General features: G+C 48.6%; 1 protein-coding gene across 2 annotated transcripts in view; it reads right to left on the bottom strand.

Annotated features, from left to right (window-relative positions):
• SYNDIG1 (synapse differentiation inducing 1) overlaps positions 1-21,802 on the bottom strand; it is an 87,206-nt gene that overhangs the window by 61,150 nt on the left and 4,254 nt on the right. The window contains exons 1-3 of one of the 2 annotated variants that reach the window (XM_080408895.1): positions 13,687-16,221; positions 12,135-12,704; positions 1,501-1,638 (exon numbers count right to left, since the gene is read on the bottom strand). In XM_080408895.1, the coding sequence (XP_080265021.1) occupies positions 1,501-1,638; positions 12,135-12,614 (618 nt within the window). In that variant the 5' untranslated portion in view covers positions 12,615-12,704; positions 13,687-16,221. Of the gene's footprint in view, positions 1-1,500; positions 1,639-12,134; positions 12,705-13,686; positions 16,222-21,802 lie in introns of those variants that run through there. The other variant, XM_080408896.1, reaches the window with a different exon arrangement.

Raw genomic sequence — 21,802 nt, 5'->3', positions numbered from 1 at the left:
CAGCTAATGTGGATGCCCTGTCCTTGATAGACTGGATCTCAGTACATTTAGCTTCTCAGCCATACAGCTTTTTAGTACTTATTCATGTTGTTTGTTTCGCATTCACTGGGCTGGGCTGGGCTTTCATTGCTGGGATAAAACTGGCTCGCCATCCCCAGGCCTCCTGAAGGAACGCCACTGTGGGAAATGAATGGATGCACTGCTTTCCCCAGCGCAGAGCAAACACGCTGCGGATGGTGACACACTCTCAAGCCCTCCTTGGTTGCAGCATTGGCGAAAAATCTTGCCTAGTCCACATGTGTGAAGAGACACGGCCATGAACATGCTGGTGAACAGCTCAGCCTAAAGGACCAAACAGCAGGATCCTAAAGCGCATGCAGATCCCACCCAGTGCTTTACTTTTTACTGTCACCATCATCAAGGCAAACCCCTTGACCCAAACGTGAGAAATCAGCAGCATTCAAACAAGGAAAACTTGTTTTCCACTGGACAAACTTTAATTGTCTCAGAGGCTTCCAAGTTCAATGACAGGCACTTCATGTAAAGCAAAAAATCGTAGTGCTGTATCTCTTTCTTTGATATTGAAGACTAGGATGCTTCAGATCTGAAGTGCCTGCTCTGGCCTGACAAATACCCAGTGCTGGCAGATGCTTAGAGCAGGCAGATTAGAAAGACAGGTGAGAGGGTGAATGATTTTGGTGAAGTACAGGCTGTAGTTTGCAATAGGCACTGCTACCACCAGTAGGTCAAAATATAAGCAAGTGACTGATAAGACTTCCAGTGTGACTCCTTTTCTGTCACGTTCCATTATCTGCCATGCTGGGAAACTCAATAATACTCTGCAAGTGCTTATGAAGACATAATTGTTGAAACAAATGACGGGGCATGAGGTGATTGTTGGTTAGGCACAGGCTGGAAACCAGCAAGCCTGCCTCATGAAGGAAACAAACCAAAACACCAGTAAAAAATATTTCTGTATTAAAATTGGACAAGAACAGACTGAGTTAATTTTTCAGGGGGAAAAGGAAATGGCTCCTGGAAAGCAAATTTGCTTCCACAGAACAGAAATTATTGTTCTGCTCATGGAAGGATATTACCTAGCTTGCTTTTCTAGATGATAAACTTGGGAACCAATAGATCAGTTTTCCCAACGGGAAATCCAAGTGTTTGAGATAGCGAGGGTGATTTCCACCCAAGAGTCATGTCCACAGAAAATTTCTAGCTGGACATTGTATAAGCTGACATGGAACCTGACCACTGACAACTAAAACCTAAAATGTTTTGTAGAGTCCTCCCTCAGAAAGTATCTCACAAGACAACCACCACTATCGCAGGGACATACCGAGGTGGGGAACACCCTGCCCTGTGTAACTGCCTCCCACTACCCTGGAGAATGTCTTGTCCACATCTGGGTTTTGGTGAACTTTCCCTGCTTGTGTGGGGTGATGGCTACTCCATGGATGCAAAACTCTGGTTTAGCAGGAGATGCTTTAACATTACCTCATGAGACAGGTAAAAGGCAGCAATTCCCAATGGCCAGAAGCAGCAGAGCATGGAGAACACAGTGAGGCCGAGATGATCTCTTGGTGGCATCATCAGGAAATTGTCTTCGCTTTCAGTGTCACTTGAGTAATCGCTCTGGAATAGCAAGGGAGAGAGAAATGTAGAGGTGCTGGTTAATAATATCATTATTTCTCCTCTGCCATGGGTCAAGGCTGTGATCATCCACCCATAAAACTCTTCCCAGCCACACCAGGGCAATTCCTCAATGTCAAGACAGGCCTCCAGCACTCACGGTAGAAGGCTTCTGGTGACCCACGCTGGGGTCTCTACCCTGCAGGAGTCTCCAGACAGGGCCAGCTCTGTCTGGAGTACCTATTCATCAGGGTCTGTGCACCCATCCTGCTCAGCCGTGGCCCCACAGTGACAGGACCACAGGAGTCAGCCTGCCCTCCTGCAGTGCCCACACCAGCCGGAGCATCCTTCAGAAGGACTTCAGGACTGGGACTGTGGCCATGGCACATCTCCCTCCCTGCCCTGCTGAAAGGCTCACCGGGGCACTAATCCCCTGTTTTAGCAGCACTTGAGAGACCCGAACGCTGTGTCTGCACCAAAATCAAACAGGAGAGACGGGGGAGCCCAGCTCAGAGGTGGGGTGTCTCTGCACATGTGGGGTGGGACTGCAGCTGCCCTGCCAGCACTGACGCTTGGGGAAGCCACCCCAGCCAGGGCCACCAAGTCAGTGCTCTTCCCCCCTCCTGTGCGCAGCACTGGCCAGCGGGCGTCCTTGTGACCACCAGGGGAATCTCTGTTCACTCACTCCATCACAGCCTCCATCGCTATCGCATGAGCTTGAAAGCAAGAAATGAGAAATGACAGGAGATTTTGGAAGTCACCGCAGGGAGCTGAAAATGGCCCGTTTTACATGTTCATCTTTCATGAATGAAGAAAAGAGACTCTAGCCAGACAAACCAGGGTCAGTCGAGGTGGGATCTAATGCAGAGGGAACCATAAGCATCGGGCCCCTGTATCTCCCAACTCTTCTGGAAGGTCAGGAGAATGTCAGCCAGGTATCATTCACTGGGAATGAGGGACAAATATGGTGCAAACCTAAGCATAAGGAGCCAAGATAACAACAGCTGAAAGAGGGAAAAAAAAAAGCATGAGTTGCTCCAGCAGCAATGAGATGCTTTGTTTTATCTGTGATTTACAGTGTGTAGGCAGAAGCGCCCACCCAGGCATGTTTCTCAGATGCCCCATGGTCAACCCTGACCTAGCAAGTTTCTTTCCTGGTGATGACTAGGACTGGTCCACGGGGGACCTGACTGTCCTGCTCCTGAGCTAGTACAACTCTCCAGCAGAGCAACAGTAGAAGAGAGCCTGCTCTCTGGTGGCTTCCTCCTCACCTTCAGGGAGCCCACATGCAACAACAGGCACCGAGGCTGTGGTCATTCCAGGCTTTGGAGTTACAGCTTTGATGTGAGAAGGATCCTGCAAAGCTTTTTTAACTCACCCTGGGAGCACCTCTAGCCTGAGACAAGGTGGCCAAAACTCTTTGCCAATACCCCTTTTGTAGTTGTGCATTCTTCACCGATGGTAGGGAAAAGCAATATCTCACTGAAAGGAAGACATCTGCGTCACGTTTAGAAACTTACTCTGTTGGGCATAGGTTTTGTGTCCCTCTTAGAAACTTAGCAATCTGTTCAGGAGCGTCTGGCCGTTGGGCCAGAACAACTGCTAAAGTGACATTGCTCTACCAGCAAGCTCTAAGGGAGGAACTCCTGAGGAGTCTGCTAAGTGTGCAAGGCAGGGAAATGAGCCCATGCACAAGAAGGTAAGTTTGTAAACCTCCCACTGGTGAGCCGTGATGGAGGGATTCTGCCCTCTTCAGACACGACGCTGGCTCCAGCATCCTCCACCGCACAGCCACGCCTAATTGCAACACACAGAGGGTATTTACACAGCGCCTGGCCACTGCAAGTCAGGCTCTGACTTGGAAACACATCTTTGTGCTTTGACACGAGAGATGTAACCTCAGCCAGGTCCACAGTCCTTCCCCTCACCAAGTGAGCTGCGCTCCCTGCATCCAGTGTGAGGTGCTGCTGTGAGAACAGATACCTACGCAAATGGTCCTGTACAGAAATGACACATTCCTGGAATTACTGAGCACACAGTGAGGATTTGCTGCTCCTGATGGATCCTTTGTAGCAAAAGCAGTTACTGCAATGACAACAACCCTCCTCAGCCTCGCTGAATACTGCTGCGTGTCCCTCGCCAAGACGCTTGGGGTTCAGCTGAGAGAACAGTGCAGGATAAAGCAATCTCAGACTCAGTTTATCCACAAGCCTTTACGTGGCTGTTATGGGAAAGAGGTGACCTCAGGAGTGCAGGCAAGACTGGAGTTACCAGAGATGAGGCTCCAGAGGACACCTCCCCAGAGCATGAATTCCGGCAAAAAGCACAGCGCCCTGCCCAGATGAATGGATTTCAGTGAATGACAAAGAAAGCAAGCAGCTCTCTGCTCTCCTCTGCACTGCTCTGCTCTCCTGTGCTCTCCCCTGCCCTGCCCTGCCCCTCCCTTCAGCTACCTGCTTCAGCTGACAGCAATGCTTCCTCAGCAAATGTGTGCAGAGGGGAGGGGAGACGAGGATATTTAAGATGGGATACTGACTCAAGTAGACACCCCATTCCTGGAAGGACCATGGCTTGGAAGCAGGAGTCACCTGGCACAGAGCAAGGCTGTCTGTGCACAGGGTTGGATGCAGGGTGTCCTCTTGGGACTCTGTTTCACGAGGCAGCACCCCTGAGAAGGGCCACTAGACCAGGCTGCTCAGTCAGGAGCCAGCAGAAAATAAACCTCCTCTGTGATGCACCACAAGAGGAACAAACGTGATGCGTGGAGAGGGAAGGAAAGGTACCGTACTACAGACACGTACATAACAGGTCCAGTTCTGGCACCACCATTTCCCAAGTAAGTTGGAGAAATCAGGAATCAGAGGCAGGTACAGACATCATGCTGCAAAAAATCATCTACACAGGAAGAAAGTGGAGAAGTCAACTTCACATGTAAGATAAACTTAAGATGCAATTTCATCACAGTCTGTAAATGCCTGCATGAGCAGATAATTTCTGATCAGAGACAGCTCTTTCATTTGGCAGAAAAGGAGAAGAAACCGTAGCAACTGAAAGCAAAGGAGATGAAGAGCAGACACAAGGTGTGAATTTTTAAGAGATGGTGATGAACACTTTTCTGCAGTTGTAATAGGTTTTCCATTACATGAAGCCCTTTCTCAAACCCAGGCTAGCTATTCCTAAAAGCTACGTGCTCTACCTCAGCCGAGATATTATGAGTGAACAGAGGCTCCGCAGCCTGCCATGGGCTGCCTGTGGCAAACCAGAGGCTCGACCCGATGGTCACATAGTGCCTTCCAGTATTAAAACACTAGGCACACTGGGGAAGGCAGACAACAAGGTCTGCTGTGAACCACAGCTGCCAGCAACCTTTGACAGATATGCAGGAAACAGCGCTTTTGGTATTAATCCTTTTTTCTTTCAAAGCAACCAATTCAGCAATGTGCACACTCTGCATACAGAACTGATTTCTGGCATGGCCCTGTGGGATCTGTTTCAAATCTGGATGGTCCAGTGGTCTGGTTTGGACAAAGACCAACACATGATGCAATGATAGTACATACTGTTTCCCTCCACCCAGTGCCTGTTTCAGTAATGCAGTTAAACGTGGTGCCCTATTCTGACCAGTACTCTGCATCCCTTTGTTCTGCCGGCGGTCTGAGTCTGACGGAAGCAATGCAGGCGATGGAGGCAGCGTGCTGAATGGTAGCTATCCCACCGCGGGCTGCAGTTTATCACTGCTCTGTCTTAACACACTTACTCATCACTGAGCAGTGTCTGGCTGATGCTTACTTAAGAGGTGATCTCTCTGAAACCTGTTCCCATCAGGGATTTTACTTTCTTTTTTTGTTTGTTTGTTTTGTCTTGGTGATGTATTATTTGTTTATCTTATTTTGCCTGTTTATTGATTTCTTCTTTACCATTTTGAGTTTTGCAGTTGTTTCCCTTAGTTGCTCCCCTTCAATTTCAAAGGTATTTAAACGATCCACAATCCACTAACCCTGACCTGGTCCTGATCCTCTTGTTTCCCCAGCTCCTGATCTAAATTGCCTTGTCAGTCCAGCAGCCAGCCTTGCAGAATGGGTTCACAGAGGTCTCTCCCTGCTTGGAAAGCTTTTCCTATGTAACCTTGCAAAACCAAAATGTATCAGGGGTCAAAAAAACCTGGCTGCAGCTGTCCAAGCTCATTCTTGCTCCTGTCTCCTTGGATTTTGATCGTCTCCCTTGTGATGTTTTCTATACACCCTGCCTGTAGCTCATCAGTAACTTGCATTCAGCACGTTGCCACTGGAAAGGGGATAACTGCAGACAGCAATAAACACATCCATACTAAAAGAGCCCAGCTGCCACCGTCTCCTAAATCACAGCCTTTCTCTGGCAGAGCAGTAATCACAGCCATAAAGTAAATATCCCTAATCTCAGTGTGAGTGACAGGGGCTCCCTACAACCCTTTGAATTCACGGGGAAGGCACGTGTGTATGGCAGCACACTCGCGCCGTGCCGATGGCCAGCAGCCCCCGCGGAGGGGTCCTCTCAGCAGCTCACAGGGTCAGCGGGTGGGTGAGAAGGCTGAAGCTGTGGCGAATGCCTAATCGCTGTTACTCTCTGTGGCACAGGCATCCCGCTCAGGGAGAGGAGGACCTCCGCAGTCTGCAGGCACAGCGGTTCCTGCCAGGAGAAGCAGTGCAGCCTGCTGAGGAAGATGAGGGAGCTGCCCCCCTGCACTGAGCCACCTCAGCAGGAACAGCAGCAGTACCCGGCTCAGGCTGGGGCAGGTGGGGCGACCCCTCACAATTGTCTTCTTTTTGCTTCAGGGTGGACAGCTTCCTTTGGGGTGCTGTCCTCAGAGAAGCGTGTCCCATCCCCACATCCTGCAGCTGGCAGCGTGCGGCTCACCCAGAGCTCCTGCCTCTGGCGGGCTGGCGCCCAGGGTCCTCGCCGCACAGCATCAGACCGGCAACTCAGGGAAGTGACGATGAGAAAGGGAACCGCTCTGGGCCCTGGCTGCTATTGACACGATTCACGGGAGGGCACTTGGAGACCACTGAAGGTGACTTCCCAGCCATGCTCCCTTCACCTAGGCCTGGCTAATAAAGGTTAACATCCCTTGGCAGGGCTCAGTATCTCCAAACTCCAGTGGATTCTCCTTGAAGGGAGAAAAATAAATCGAATGCAAATGAAGTGTAATCACTTGTAACCTGGTAATAATGTGCCTGTGAAGGAATCTAGGGACATAAAGTGCATCCTATGGGGTCGGAGCAATGGCCCACTGAGCACCATGCTCTGCCTCTGACACAAACCTGGACACTTTGCAGTCCGTCCCTTGTGCTCCCTCAGCACCCACGACTGTCCTGTAAGAGGTGTTAGAAAGAAAAGTGTTGCCAATCCCTTTTAATACCACGGGACAAAAGACCCACAACACATCCCTACATGAGCTTGGGCAAGACATTTATTATATTGTTTTCTTCAGTTCCCCGGGTGCAGAATGGAGAAAATACTGTTTTCCCACCTCACAAGTGCGCTGCAATGACCAGTGAATCCATTAGTGAGAACAAGGCGCAAGACCCTGAAGGGAAACGGCTGTACAAGCAAGTACCTAAAGCGTGCAAGACCTGCCCTGGAAGTCATCTGTGATACAGCCTCCCATGTCTGCACTAGGCTGCCTCTTTGCCTATGCTTCAGAGCTTTCTGGAAGGGGAATCCCACCATGCTCAGCTTCCCAAGGGGATGTCCAAGCATCCTTTCTGGATACCTGCTCCCAGGGGAGGCTGAGGACCCAAGTAGCTCAGGTCTTATCTGTGCAATGCAGGACCATCCAAGCCTGTGCAAGCTGGAAGCACTGAGAGAAAGCACGCAAGTGATTGCACTGGATGTGCATAAACACCTCTAGGACCTTTTTTTTCACATTGCAGAAGAAACATGAGCAGGAGATGCTCAGGAATGTTGAGTAGAGGGGTTAGAGGGAACAGGACATGGCTTTAGGATCCACCTTCTATCTCTACACTTTCATGCTCACATTCAAAGGATGAGTTACACAGCAGCATGCAGCAATTTGTAGGGGAAAAAAAGAAGGCAGGTTTAGCTTGAAAGCACTACATTTCCTTTCTTCTTTCACTCCCCAGAACATCCTATTTATTTCATTTTCAGAGACTGTTTCAGACATTGCTGGGAAAAAGAAAAAGGGTTTTAAGAGAGAGCCCAGATGTATTCTCTTATGCGACACATATGAATAATTTAATTTGCTGCCATCAATAGCTTGAGTTCTCTAAATAAGCCATCTATCTAGAGGTTAGGAGGAAAACTAGCAGGAGTGTAATATGACAAATGATGTTTCCGGATAAAAGATGGCACTGCCTTTACACATGAACTCTAACAGGAGGGTATTTCAGCTAGCAATTCGTGTAATATTTCACTGCCGCCACATCTGACAAGTTGTCTGTCCATTAGTTGCTGCGTAAAGAACTCATAAGATATTTATAAGCATTCCAGAGATACCTAAATAGGGAATCATTTGATTTCAGGGATGGGCACTGAAGAGAGAAGTTTAAAGCTTTGACAGAAAGCGCAGCCTTCTGCTTTCATGCCTGGTAATCGCTGGAGCAAAGTGTGGCTGTATATGCTAATAAAAGCCATTTCAGAAATGTTTTTCCCTCCAGACAATTATGATTTTCATAGGCAGTATGAATAACATTACACCAGGACCTGAGAAACCCTGCTAGTAAAAAAATAAATAAAAGTTAAACATGGCCACATTGCTGCAGCGATGCGCAGGACCCCTGCTTAGGATGTCCCCTGCTCCTCTGCTACATCTCCCAGGTTCTTCAGAGTGCCCAGGCTGGGGGAGCGAAGAAGGTCCCTCCTTCTAGCAACTTGTCAGAGATATTCCTGGGCTGGACAGACCCATGCTGACAGGGATGACAGGTAACAGAGCAGCGGTCCTTGCAACCTGGCTGGGTCAGCTCTTCAAACCCAAATCAGATCGCTGTCAGCCAAAATAGCTGGGTTTTTTTTTTCAGAAACTTTCCCTGGGGCAAAGTTTTCTGCAAGAGAACAGCAACCTTTCTGGTTATCAGGAGCCCAGCTCTCTTCAAAAACCAAACCCTGGCAGAAACACACTGACCAGCAGTAAAGCTATTTTCTGCGTGTGTCCATAGACTCCCACAAGTATTGCATGGAGGGGGTCACTACGAAGGGATGAGTTAGATTTTCCACATTTCTGAGAAGCTGAATACCCAGTCCTGAAAACCCCTAGGAAAGCACTCAACAATGAGACAGGCAATGCCAGGCGGATGTGGGGAAGAGAAATGTGTGGGGAAGAGAAATGACTCACAACCCCAGGGCTGCTCTGAATCCCAGAAGGCATTTTACTGAGATGCCTGCATTGGGAATCCATTCACCTTGCCCTGACATGTGAAGAACAGTTTTCAAGACACAACAGCTCTTCTGCACAAAGCTAATGTTTGTAAAAAGGCCTGTTTTCTCTCAGAAAGACATGCTAAAGCAGGTAGGTTACAACAAAAAAACGTTCCAAGAACTGAGCCCTGATGTGCTTTTATACTATTCAGCTCCCGTCCCCTGATGAGCTGCGGCGTGACAGTCAATGTGGCCAGATACTCAGCAACATGCTCCGCATCCTTGATGGCAGAACCAAATCCTTCAAGGATCTTGCAGTGGAGCAGCAAAACCTTGCACCTCTGCTGGATCAGCCTCTCTCATCGTTCTCTTTTTAACTTCTGCTCCCAGTCCTGGTGTTAACCCTTTCCACAACACTTTGGGTCTATTAGCAATTTTAAAAACCATTTGCTTCTTGTCAGTAACTGGTGGGGAAAAAAAGCTTTCTAGTGATCCAGACCTGTGCTCACTAGAGTGAATCACCAGTGCTGTGTGATTCAGGTGCTGGTTTTTTTATTTGGACAGACAAGCAAATTTTTTGTAGTTAACAATCCGGCATGGTTCATTCCCCTGCTCAGTGACTGCTGCCCTCAAATACTTCTCTTCCATACCTGGAGTCTCAACACGTGAAGCTACGTCTCTAATGAACCTCCATACTAGCCAAGCCCAGGAGGTCTTCACACATCTGGCCACATAGCTACAGCATCTGTCCACATGGGAACCAGAAGAACACAACACAGCAGTCACCTTTTTTGCTGGTCTTGTGCTGTCAAATGCATCTCTCCTCCCCATCTTTCTGCATGACCAGCCACAGCTGCAGAACTTGGACCTTCCTGGGATTGAAATTCCTCCCCTGGCTGAGAACCCTCGTGTTGAGCGCAGCTGCTCAGCACGTTGGTCATTTGGGTCTGGTTCATGGAGAAACGTGAATATCTCAGCACTGCATGGGGCTGGCCAAGTAGCACAGCGATGGAGACTGACACTGGTCTAGAAGCAGAGGCTTCGAGCAATTCTAGCAATGCGTGTGTTTCCAGTCAGGCGGGTACTTCCTCAGACAGACCTTGCCTCATTTTCTCCTCCCTTGCTTCATTCTCCTGGTGGAGAAACCCCAACACAGAAGAGAGGGGAGGCACATGGGTGAGCACTTTGTGAATGTTATCCTCTTCTGAGCACTTTTTGTTTGTAGGTCAGGATGGCTGCCCATACACCTCTCTGCTTATTAGCAGGGTAACAGCCCACAGGGTTAAGTGAGGCTGGGAATCCGTGATGCCAAATGCTGTGTGCCCATTTAAGATGGGATACATGTGACCTTCTGGAGGCTACAGTCCAGAGAAACGGGTCAGAAAGAGGAGGAGCCAGGAAAAATGATGCACACACTGTCGCACCACAGTATCAGAATTTGAAGACTCTCCTTTCTTCGCTCGAGATCGCCTCAGGGGAGGTGAAGGGTGACATCACTTTCCTCAGACTTTGTTTTACAGGTGGTTTTCTAGAAACAAATGTTCTCTACAAAAAGTTCATCAAGCTCCTACAGTACCACTCTGAAGAGGCACCCAGACTGAGGGCCCTACCTTGCAATGGCACCTTAAAAATCCCACCAAGAAAAGGAGAAAGATTTTTAATATAAAATATGTTTTCCTTGTTCTGCTTATTTTCCTGGCCTTTTTCAGCCTATGCTCCAAGAGCTGGCTAAAGAAGGGCTTGCTAGATTCGGATTGACAACAGGGAGACAGGGTTTTTTACTGCCTAAATGTCAGGCCAGATGTGTTAATAACACCATTAGGCAATTACATGCCTGCAGCAGCCACATGCATCACTACTGCAGGAGAGAAACTAGGGCAAAAAGGCAGCAACTAGGGATTTTGTTTTGATTTAGAAAACGAGACTTCCCACAGCCAATTCTGAAATGCTGGAGAAGGGTGTGATTTGAGCTAACACCCTCACATGCCTCCGAGACCAACTTTTTGTTACCCTGTGGAGGCACTGAATGCTGCATCGGTGACACACCCAAGGAAAAACACGTCTCTTCCTACCTTATCAATACCGAGAGAAAAGAGGATGAAAGAGAAGCCAGGCTCTTGTTGGGCTGCCCCTGTGCTGATCGCAGGGTGAGATGCTGGTATTGCAGCAGGTGAAAATGGAAGTTTTAGGACTTGTTAGGTCTCAGTGGAGAAAACCCCGGCAACAAAGAAACACGAGCAAATAATCCCTCCATCTCAACTTGGACATTCGAGTTGAAGCTGCGGCTTTGCTCCAGACAGCCAAACGCTCTTTGTTAGGTCAGGAGTCTGTGACCAGCACTGGAGAAAGTTCTGGGACCCGCAGCGTTAAGCTCACCCTCCATTCCCCCACACACTGGCAAACACAAATCTGTGCCGTGCTTGGGCAGCTGGCTTCAGCCAAAACTAAAAAGATTTTTTAAAACAAAAAATGCATCATTTAAAAAAGAATGAAGTTGATTTCCATAGTCTGCCCCATTTGGAAAACAAAATGTACCTTAATTTATTGTGAGCCAATCAATGAAGCATGGAAACCCAAAAGAAAACATCGCATTTGGGATCTAATGAAATGCTTCACTCCATCACAAAAAAATCTTTGAATTATTTCAGAGACAGGGGGACTCATTGCAAATTGAAACCCAAAGACTTCTGATTTTTTTGAAAACCAAAGACTTCATTCAGAGATAGAATTGTTTCGTGTTTGAGCCAGTATGCAAAACAATCTGCTTTAAGTCTAGCTCAAGTCAGGAGAAAGTAAGAGGCGATGCTGGCCTGCTGAGTAAGGCAAGCTCCATCTACACGGGCAGATGCTCCTGGCCGTGACCTTACTTAGCATTCAAGCACATGGGTCTTCCTCGGTTTCTGACGGCCCATTCAGAGGCAGGAGGGAAATGCTAATCTCTGTTAGGGCTAGTGGAAGTTTTGCCATTAGTATCCACAGAGTTGGGACTTTACCCAACAAACAAAGATGAGCAATCGCTCACTGTCCTGGCTGGAGGAGAGCGTGATACAGCTGATCCCATGCAGACCAGCTCTTGGAGGCTGTACACTTAACCCCAAATACGCCCTCCTCCCCGCAGCCTTCCCCACATATCCCACATGCCATCTGACCTCTAGCTCTTGGAAGTCTTCCTCTTCTTCCACATCATAGGAGAGGGTGTGAATCTTGATGTCATCCGCTGAGAGATCGATGAACTTGCTGTCCGGGTACTCCAGGCTGTCTTTGGTGGGCGAGCGGTCCTCGATGAAGGTGGTTTCACAGCACTCTGAGCCAATGTTCTCACCCCACGAGCGCAGCACGTTCTCCGAGTAGAGGATGATGTTGGGCCGGTAGTGAGACTCCACTGTCTGCTGCAGCATGTTGGGGTCCAGCAGCTGCTGCATGGGGTCATTCCTGCTGTTCTCCAGGCAGCTGGGAGAGGAAAGGCTGCCCGCTCGGTGGCTCTGGTACTGGGGGGTTGGGTACACAGAGACCAGACCATCTCGGCTCTCTGCCACTAAGTTCCTTGTGTTAATTAAACCATTCCTTTTCCCAGCTTCAGTGATCTTATTGTGCATTAGCACACTGTTCTGCTCAACCAAGCCATCCATACTGGGAGGTGTCTGAAGGAGTGGGACGGGTGGCCTTTATTTTGTTGTACCTTAGAAACAGGTCACACTGGGGCAGTGGCTCCCATTTTCCTGATGAAGAAAGGAAACAAATACCAAAGTGAGGACAAAGGCAATGAATAACATATCCAGGCACCCAAATCAACTTGCCTTTGGTATCACCTCACGAGGAAATACAGCCGTACATACACGCATACCCTGCCCAAGCTCTCCATACATATCCCCGCTTGGAGAGGCCAAAACCCCCACCTCGAATCCACAGGGTGAACAGGAGCGGATGGATGGCAATGTGTGGTGACAGAGGACTTCTTGAGATGTCTTGGTAATGGTGGGCCCTGTCAGAGAAGGGCTATGATGCCTCCTCCATCCTCCCACTGGCACTTCTGGGGACAATGTCCCTTTCCTCTAAACACTCTGATAAGAGAGATGGGGAGGAACACCAAAGATAAAGGATAAAAGAACCATTTTCAGTTCTCAGAATCCTGCAATTGCAAAGGGTAGGCAGCTGCTGCATTCAGCTGTCAATCTCTGCAGCCACCCTTTGCCCCTGGCAAATGCTTTAGTACCCTTTGAAAACCCAGCTGAAGGCAAAGCAGCAGGCAGCGCTCTTTACATCAACCAAAAAACCACCACCTGAAGGCGAGATCAGATCTGACCCAGGGGAATTAAAACTCCTCTGGACGGGATGTCAGATCCCTGGTGTTGCTCTGGGCACCCAATTCTTCCAGGGCTGTCCTGGTGTGACAGACTGATGGGCTGTGATGGGGCTTGCCAGCGTGACCATCCCTATCCATATTCACCTGGGAGACATGGAGCCACTGTCGCTTGAGCCCCCGGGGCTGTCTGTCTCCTTCTGCACGGGGGCGACAGCTGCCCTCTGCCTCACCAGACCACCACTGGCCGTTTTGTGTGGGATGCACTACGGTGTCGGAAACCAAAGGGATGGCTCAGAAGGCTAAAAGTACTTTCTTTGGAGGCCAAACACCTTCTCATCAGGACTGCAGTTCTGCTCAGGCGCAGCCAAAGGGAAATGCTTTTTGCAATAGGGATGTACCTGCCACAGCAACAATGAGATCAGGGTTTTGTTTCTGGGCCTGCCTGACCACAGGAATCACAGAAACGCCCCTGGCTTCAAAGAGCTTCGCGTGAGATCCTCTAAGGCCAAATTCTTAAGGTAGGATTACCTGTCCCCGGTGTGCTGCCTGGAAGAAAACAAGAATTACACATACAAGCACATGTACATACGTATGGTTTTTACTCACTGCTTTCTGTTTCCCTTTTATAGCAGAGATCCTCTAACAGAGCAATGGCTCGCAAAAGCCTAATTTTATTTCCTCCAAATAACTCCAGACTTCAAACATCTGCAGTTTCCCTTTTGGCTTGCAAGAGATATTTAAACCATCGCTAAGAGCTGGTCTTCTGTTCTTATACTAGAAATGAAGCAAGAAACTTGTTTGATGCACAAGAGAGCTTAACGAAGTATGCTGCAATGTTTGCATTCACAGCGCTTGGTTTATAACGTGTAGGAAACCCATTTTATGGTGGTGTCAAATAGTTCGGTGCCTAAGCGACCTGGCAGGAAAGCTACACAAGTGAGAATACACCACGGTGGGATCCCACAGAATTTACATCTGGGGAACCTGCTGGTAAAATTAACCAATTTGCAGATTAGCTTGGAAGCTTGGACTCGGTTTCACCAAAGGATCAGCCCCAAAGCCCTCAGTCCCTTTGCAGCAGATAATTCTGAAAGCACGTGCCCAGCCTTCCCAAGGAAACTCATTTCCAAATGCAGCCACGCCTGTGCTAGATGAACAGGGGACCGTGCCCTCCTCATGCTCCCAGTGGTAACGTGGGCCCTGGCAGCACAGATGTATGGGGGTGAGGTGGAGCTGCTCTTGGAGGAAGCAAGCCATGTGCAGCAGGAGACAGTGGGTTGGGAGACCAACACACTGATGTTTGCCGTAGGACAGGTGCTTGCAGAACAACCATCACCCATCTGCTACCCTCCACTGAGCTGGCAACCTGCAAGTCCTCCTGTGGGCTGCTAAGATGTCCAAATTTGCTGTTCAGGAGGCTTCAGAGGCTGGGTGGGATGCAGACACCTCAGCTGGGGAACACCCGCTGCTTGACCCAGACTGGGTGGGACCACTTGGTGGGGAGATGTTCTGCTGTGCCTCCAACAGCTTGCTCACAAACCTCCCCTTCCTTCCTCCCAAAGAAACAAAATAAAAATGTATCACCAGAGGCAGAAGCTGAGAAAAACTCAGCTGAAGAGTAAGTTGTCAGGAGACTGCTCAGTCCCCCTGAGCTGGCTTAAAACATGTGCAGGGCTCCCTGACGTGTGACACCAACCATCAACCCCACTGAAGACAGACTTCACCCAAAACTAAACCCCCTCTCCAGCATCCCTAGCCCTGCCATCTGTCTAAGCAATCTGAAACGGTCAGCAGAAATACGCCACAGCTGCAGTAGAAATTGGAAGAAGATGCACAAATCAAACAGGTCCTTTCCCAGAAAAATGGGCGAAGAGGTCAATAGTTTGTCACCACACCAATGGCTACGGCATAGCTGGGGTCAGGTCTCACTCCTCCAGGGGGTCCCGTCATTCCAACAAATGCGTATAGTCCGGCTGGAGTAGCACTCAGGAAAATGCCGTTTTTAAGGCAGCTTTACTGCGTGCTTTCAGGCTGTGCTGTCAGCCTCCCTTCACGTTGTCTCTGTGCTCACCTACCATCCAGATAAAGGTTGGCTCTGGAAATGCAGGTCTCGCTTCAGGTGCTCCTCTGACAGCTGTCCTCTCTTCATGGAAAATGCTCGCTCTAACGGGTGCAAATGAGGCTCTGCAAGCACAGCGGCACCACAAGTAGCTGGTATGCAGACCGGTACGTGTTCCTCATGCATTTTAGGTGGTCATCTTGAAAGGGATGGGTTATGAGGAACAGTCACTCGCATCTCTTTAAAGTTGACTTGCATGGGGACATTCCAAAATCATGGGAAAGGAAAACCACCTTTCAGTTCTTCTCACACTCCTCAGCAACAAGAGAAGTAAGCAGAGGCCACAGTGGAAAATGCTTTAGTGTGCCTAAGTGACCTGAGACCCAGGAGCACTTCAGAACATCACTGGGATGTCAGGACTGCCCCACACCATCCCTTGCTCCTCAGTGTTCATCAGCTTACGTTATGCAGCAGCCAGGTCCCTTCGGCTGACTAAAAGGAGGCCCGAGACTCAACATCATTTCGAAAGGTGGTTTGGCTCCATGGCGTTTGGAGTGCTGACAGGTAAGATTCTGCAAAAGACCTAAACCAGGACTGCTTATGATGGCTTTGGTACTCTACAGCTGGTACCTCCACCATCCTAAGGAACTAAGAACAACTACATCACAGGCTCAAGAATCCTCCCCAGTCGTCCACACTAGCAAAGCACTAGCACACCCCATAGCCTGGCTTCAGCCTGTGCCCTCTCCCAGAAAATACCTATGCTGCAGTAAGTAAGTGCCATGCATGCTCCTGAGAAGCCCAGATGGGAAAACCACCTTGTTTTGGCAGGAAGGAGAGCTGAGCAGCATGGCCACAGTCGATGTTGGACCTTTCAGCCATCCTGGCATGCCTCACTTATTAGGTAGGAGGGAGCCTGTGGTGTTGCTTAGACCATGGACCTAAATCTATCTAGCTGGTGCTTACCTGCTGTGCATTGTAACCGGTCTTGTAAAGCAATTCTGCAGAGTCTGAGTGACACTTTCCCCTGGAGGGGGGGGAGGGGGGCAAGGAAACTTCTGAAATGAGGAAAGGGCAAGACAGGGAGCATCCTTCCCACACAGAGCTCCTCCAGCAGTGGGGCATTGCTCAAGACATCCTCTCTGGAGTCCCACATAGCAGCGCATGCCGCGGGCAAGGTCAGCAGAGAGAGATGCAGATGGCAGCATGCAATCAAGCAAAATTGTTTAACCCTAGAGTCATTTCAATCTGTAAGCTGGCTGGCTACCTTACCAGAGCCTGACCCAATCTTCCTGGCCTTGCAAGTGTACCGCTTAATGGTAAGGATCTGGTGAGACTCTCATGTCTTTTCATTATAATATCTTAACACGGGGGAAAAAATAATAAAAATAATAATGTGGCATCGATTTTTATTTTCTGGGTGAAATTCTGGAGTGGCTGGCCATTAGGTTTAAATCAATAGCACCTTGATTGCCAGTGCATTTTGATGCATAGCTGAAACAAGGTCAATTGCTGTCTAGGGAAACTGAGAAACGGTTGAGGTACCCAGAGATTCTTCATCAATAAAAAGGCAGGATTAAGAGTGTTGTCAGCCACAAATGAAATTTCACATACTCATGTATAAAAGAGAACCTCCCCTGGGCTTTTCTCTTCCAAACCACTGGCTGAAGGGAGTTAAATCAGATTTCCAAGGCTTTTGTGACTTGCTGCTACCCCAGTGTTGGTGGGAGAATTAGACTGAAAGGCTGGACTTCATTTCACCTACTGCAGACACCCAAGGATGTTTCTTGGGAGAAATTAACTGCAGTTATGCAAGTTGCACAGGACCAGTGAGTGGGCTCAGTCTCCCTTTGGAGCAACAATACCCCTGCAAAATACAGGGGGGGACCCTCTCAGCTTAATACTAACCTTCAGATGAGTGAGGCAGGTGAAATGAGTCCCCCAGGTTCAGATGGAGGAGCAATGGACTGTGGCACGTGGTCACGAGTGATGCTTAGGGGCAAAAGGCAGCAAGTGCTTATGCAATGGCTCAGAGCCTGTCCCCTGCCTGCAGGGACTCCTTGAAGGTGGATTCAGTCGCCATCCTTTCACTAAGGGCTTTCACTGCCCTGTCCCGGGCCAGGCTCACATGTCTGTGACTCACAGGCAGGTCCTAAAATTAAGATTGCCCCAGTTTCCAGATCAAACTGCAGCCCAGAGGATCCCGGATGACAGCACGACTGAGCAGATACCCTCTGACAGACCACCTGAGGCAGCTGGAAGATGCCTCCCCTGCAGGGAGCCAACACTCAAAGCGAAAAAGAGCCACTCTCATTACCCAGGACCGCAGCAAGCTGACAAGTAAATGAAACTCATCAGAGCCCTTTAAATAAGTGAGCTGTTCCGTCTGCTCCGAGATGCAGAGTTAATTTAACTGGTTTGATTCAGGTTTCATTTGTCTTTGCACAGTTTGAATTTCTCCCCACAAATCACTCACGGGTACTCAGGCTGACCAGAAATAATTCTGCATTTTCAGACTTGAGGCTGGAACCAGAAGGGAAAATCAAGTTCAAGCTATTGACAAAGAGTAGATAAAACTTAAATCTAATTTTTACCTTGAGGATTAGACATTTTATCCAGGTCTCTGGTACTAAAAGTGAAACCATTAATGACTATAACCTTCATTCTTTCTGACTCCTTGCATTTCTGTTTTCTCTCTTTCTTATTTTAATAAGAAGCTGCAGCCAGTGCCAAGCTATTTAGTTTACAATGCTGTGGTTTATTGAGCTATCACTTCTGTTACAGCAGAGCCCAGCTACAGTAGCTGCAATGAGAGCTACGCTCTGCTGGGTGTTCTGCAGGCTCCTGCTATAATGACAGTCACTGACAAACTAATTAAGCAAAGGGTGTGAGACAGAGAAACACAAGCTATAGGGAGGGCAAGGGGAGAACGCTGTGCCCTGGGCTCTGGCAGACGAGAAGCAGAAGCCAGCTCTGCTGCTGCCCACCACCTTGAAACTCCCTCGCTCCTCAGTGACCGGGCAGGACACTGCTCTCCTGCCTCCACCGGGCTCTCCCCTTCACAGAGCTCTAGCACAGCCGCTGGGCGTTTCAGCCTTCTGGAGACCCCTGCCAGGTACCAAAAGTCCCGTGTGAGCAGCCAATCCAGCTACCTCTGAAATACCAGGCTACAGCTGAAAAGCCCCAGCCCTTTCCTCCCAGCAGCTGGGAAAGACATTGATCCAGGCAGACCAGGCATCACCAGCCCAAAGGCCTGGCTGTCCTTGGTTTGCTGCAGGACAACTTGGTGATGAAGGCAAGCCCTGGTGAGGCTGAAGGCAGATTCCCATCCACTGTCAAGGCTTCTGGCTGCACCCGCTGCCATTCCCGGCAGATCTCGCAGAGCATCAGCCAGGAGGGGCTCACAGAGCTCGTATGACTCTGCACGGGGGTCCTGGATGTACGGGGAAAGCTTTCCCCCATGAAGACAGTCAGGCATTGGAGAAGATTGCCCAGGGAGGCTGTGCAGTCTCCATTCTTGGAGGTTTTTATGACCTCACTGAATGAAGCCCTGAGCATAGTTCACCCTGCCTTTAGCATGACATTAGACTAGAGACCTCCTTGGGTTCCTTCAACTGGAGTTACTCTACAATCCACATCTCTCTGCTTCCACCTGACAGATTCCCATCTGTCTCCCATGTTCCCAACGAGACGAGTCACTGCTCCCATGTCCTTCTGCCAACCCTTCAGAGACTCTAAACCTAACACCAGCATGGCAAGAAGGGGCAATAGTGGCCATGCCACCGGCAGAAATGGATGCAGCCTCGTGACTACCAGATTCAAGAAAGTGCCGCTGGGTTTGGTGCTGGTTCCCCCAGTGCCAGCACACAGAAAGCAGAGGGGAGAAAGTTTCCTTGAAGAGCAAGCCGAATGGTGAGAGCTGCAGCCTGGTGAAAACCATATTGTGAGAGGTTTGGAGGCTGCAGGTTTCCTGGTGCAAGCTTTCAGGTATGAGGGAGTTTTTAATGCATAATGCAATAGGCTTCAACACAGTTTAAGGCATTTCAAACATCTAGAAATTACAACAACACGTATGGACCTTTCGCTTGAAAGAAATCAGAGGCGATATATGGATCTGGAGAGATGATTATGCAATGAAATATTTAAGGAAAGGAAAGAAAAAAAACTTCCCCACTTGTAATTTTCTTCTTCAATTTAGTTGGGCTCATTAAAATAGGTTTTGTTTTAAGAGAACACTGCTATTTCAGCAGCTGAAATTCCTTTTGACCTATTAAGTAAACTACAGGGAGTTTTATAAGGTGACGCAACTAACTCACACTGGGAGAATTAGGAGTGCATGAATTTATGACAGTTAAATGTTTAATTTCTAACGGTGGAAGTAAAAAGACCTCCATGCTATTTTAGTATTACCAATATGCAGCAAATCCACCGTGAGACATGGGCCTGTCCTGAAAAGGAAGGACTCGGAGTACAGTGAAATGCCCAAGGTCACATCAGACACAGTGGCAGAGTTGGAAATAAAATTCAGGTCTCTTGATTGCCTGTCCAGAGGTATATTTAAATGTGGAAACAATTAGCATATGCATATTAGATCTGCCTGAATAATTGATTGCTTTATTCAGTAGCTGAACCAAAGAACAGGGGAGAGAGAGGAGGGATTACCTTGTGTTGACCTAAAACATAAAATGTTATCCCTGCAACCAAACACTTCTGAGTAGATGGAAACACCCTGCTTGAGCCAAAATGAAATGTAATGTTTCATTTATTTATTTTTAATCGAACTAACTTGCTTTTGGTTCCATTTGCCTCAAGTTGCTTCCAATAAAAATGTGACATGTTCAGGATTTTTTAGCAATCCTCCTTCCCAACCAGCTTTGACAGCCTCAACCCTTTGTTGAGTTCAGTCCGAATTCACTTTTTTTTTTTTTCATTTGATGACAAAAGCTGCATTTTCCAACTAATAAATAACTGACCTGAATAACAGCACCTGGCTGTAATGTAATAACCCTGCCTGTTGTGGAAGGCACCAGTACGAAACCACCTTGCCACCTGCACAACTTACAGCAATTACTTTCCAAAGTGAAAGCAGTCAAAAATCAGGCTCTGTGCCTTTTTAACTGAGAAATTCATTTCACCAACACAATCCAGCAAAGCTGGGTGTCAGAAAGCTATTATCAGCTGCCTAACTGCATCTGGACACACGAATGCTATGAATCAGCCCTGACGAAGTGGCTGGTGAGCTCAGTGCGAATCTGTGCAACACCTGCATCCTGCCCTGACGCTGCATCTCCGCACTGGCCGAGCCTTGTGCACGTGCTTCGGGACGTGGTTTAGCGGTGCCCTTGCCAGTCCAGGGTTAATGGTTGGACTCTATGACCTTAAAGGTCTTTTCCAACTGAAAAGATTCTGTGATTCTATGCCCGACACATGCACCTCTCCTTCCTTCCCTCCTGGCTGCAAGTACGCATTCTCCACTCGGAGCCTGGCTGTCCAGTAGCATGCACAGCAAGGATGCCTTCACACCGGCTTGTACCACCGGGTCCTTCGCAGCACTGCTGTTCCAAGAGTCCCCAACACCACACAAGAGGACCACCTGACAACCACAACTGCATCCAGCCTCATCACATCCCTCTTGAGCCCCCCACCCTCATTTCAAACCAGGGAGACTGAGTCATGAGGAGTGATTCTTGCTTTAAAATATGCATCTCTCCCAACGAAAGGCTATGCTGACATTTCTTCTCCTTCCCTCCATCCATCCATCCCAAAAAGCTGTTCTGTAAAACTCTTGATTACATCCAGCGCAATAAAACTAACTTTCATGACATAACATATAGAGAGACACTAATAATGAAATAGCTCAGGTCACTACCTTCAGCAGCGTGGTCAGGCTGAAGGATCTGTTGGCCAACTTGAAGAGCAGGAAATTGCACTGCCTTTCACTTCCAAAGCAAGTGAATACAGCTGTTCTCTGGAGTGTATAATTGCATCCTTAATTGTTCAGAGTGCCCTCACTGAGAAAAATCTCTTCCAAAGTGAGTCCCACAACTCTCCCGCATGGAGTCTCTGCCCAAGAGCTGCTCCAGCTCCTGGGGAAAGCTTAGACTCAGACCCACACCTACCATGCCAGGTTTGGGGCCAGAACTGTCACTCTTGTGGTTCTAACCATGACCCAGAGTGAAAACTTATGCACAGCTGAACTGCTTGTTTATTTGATAGACAAGCCACACTCACAGGAGAAAAGATGCGATGCCTCAGTCTTCCTGGTCCCTATGCCACGGAGTCTGTATAGATTCTGAGAAGGACTGAGCTACCCACAAAACCTCCTGCCTAGTCTCAGTGACACCTTGTGTTGCAAGAGAACTAAAATTCTCCAGCTTACAAGAAGGTTGTTGGTACTCTGCCCTGTAGAAACCTGCAGCAAGGCAAAGTCCCTGCCACACACAACGGAGCATCAC

This window comes from Falco punctatus (genome assembly GCF_963210335.1).
Source record: "Falco punctatus genome assembly, chromosome: 12".
Lineage (NCBI taxonomy): Eukaryota > Metazoa > Chordata > Aves > Falconiformes > Falconidae > Falco > Falco punctatus.
This window is presented reverse-complemented; position numbering and strand designations above follow the sequence as displayed.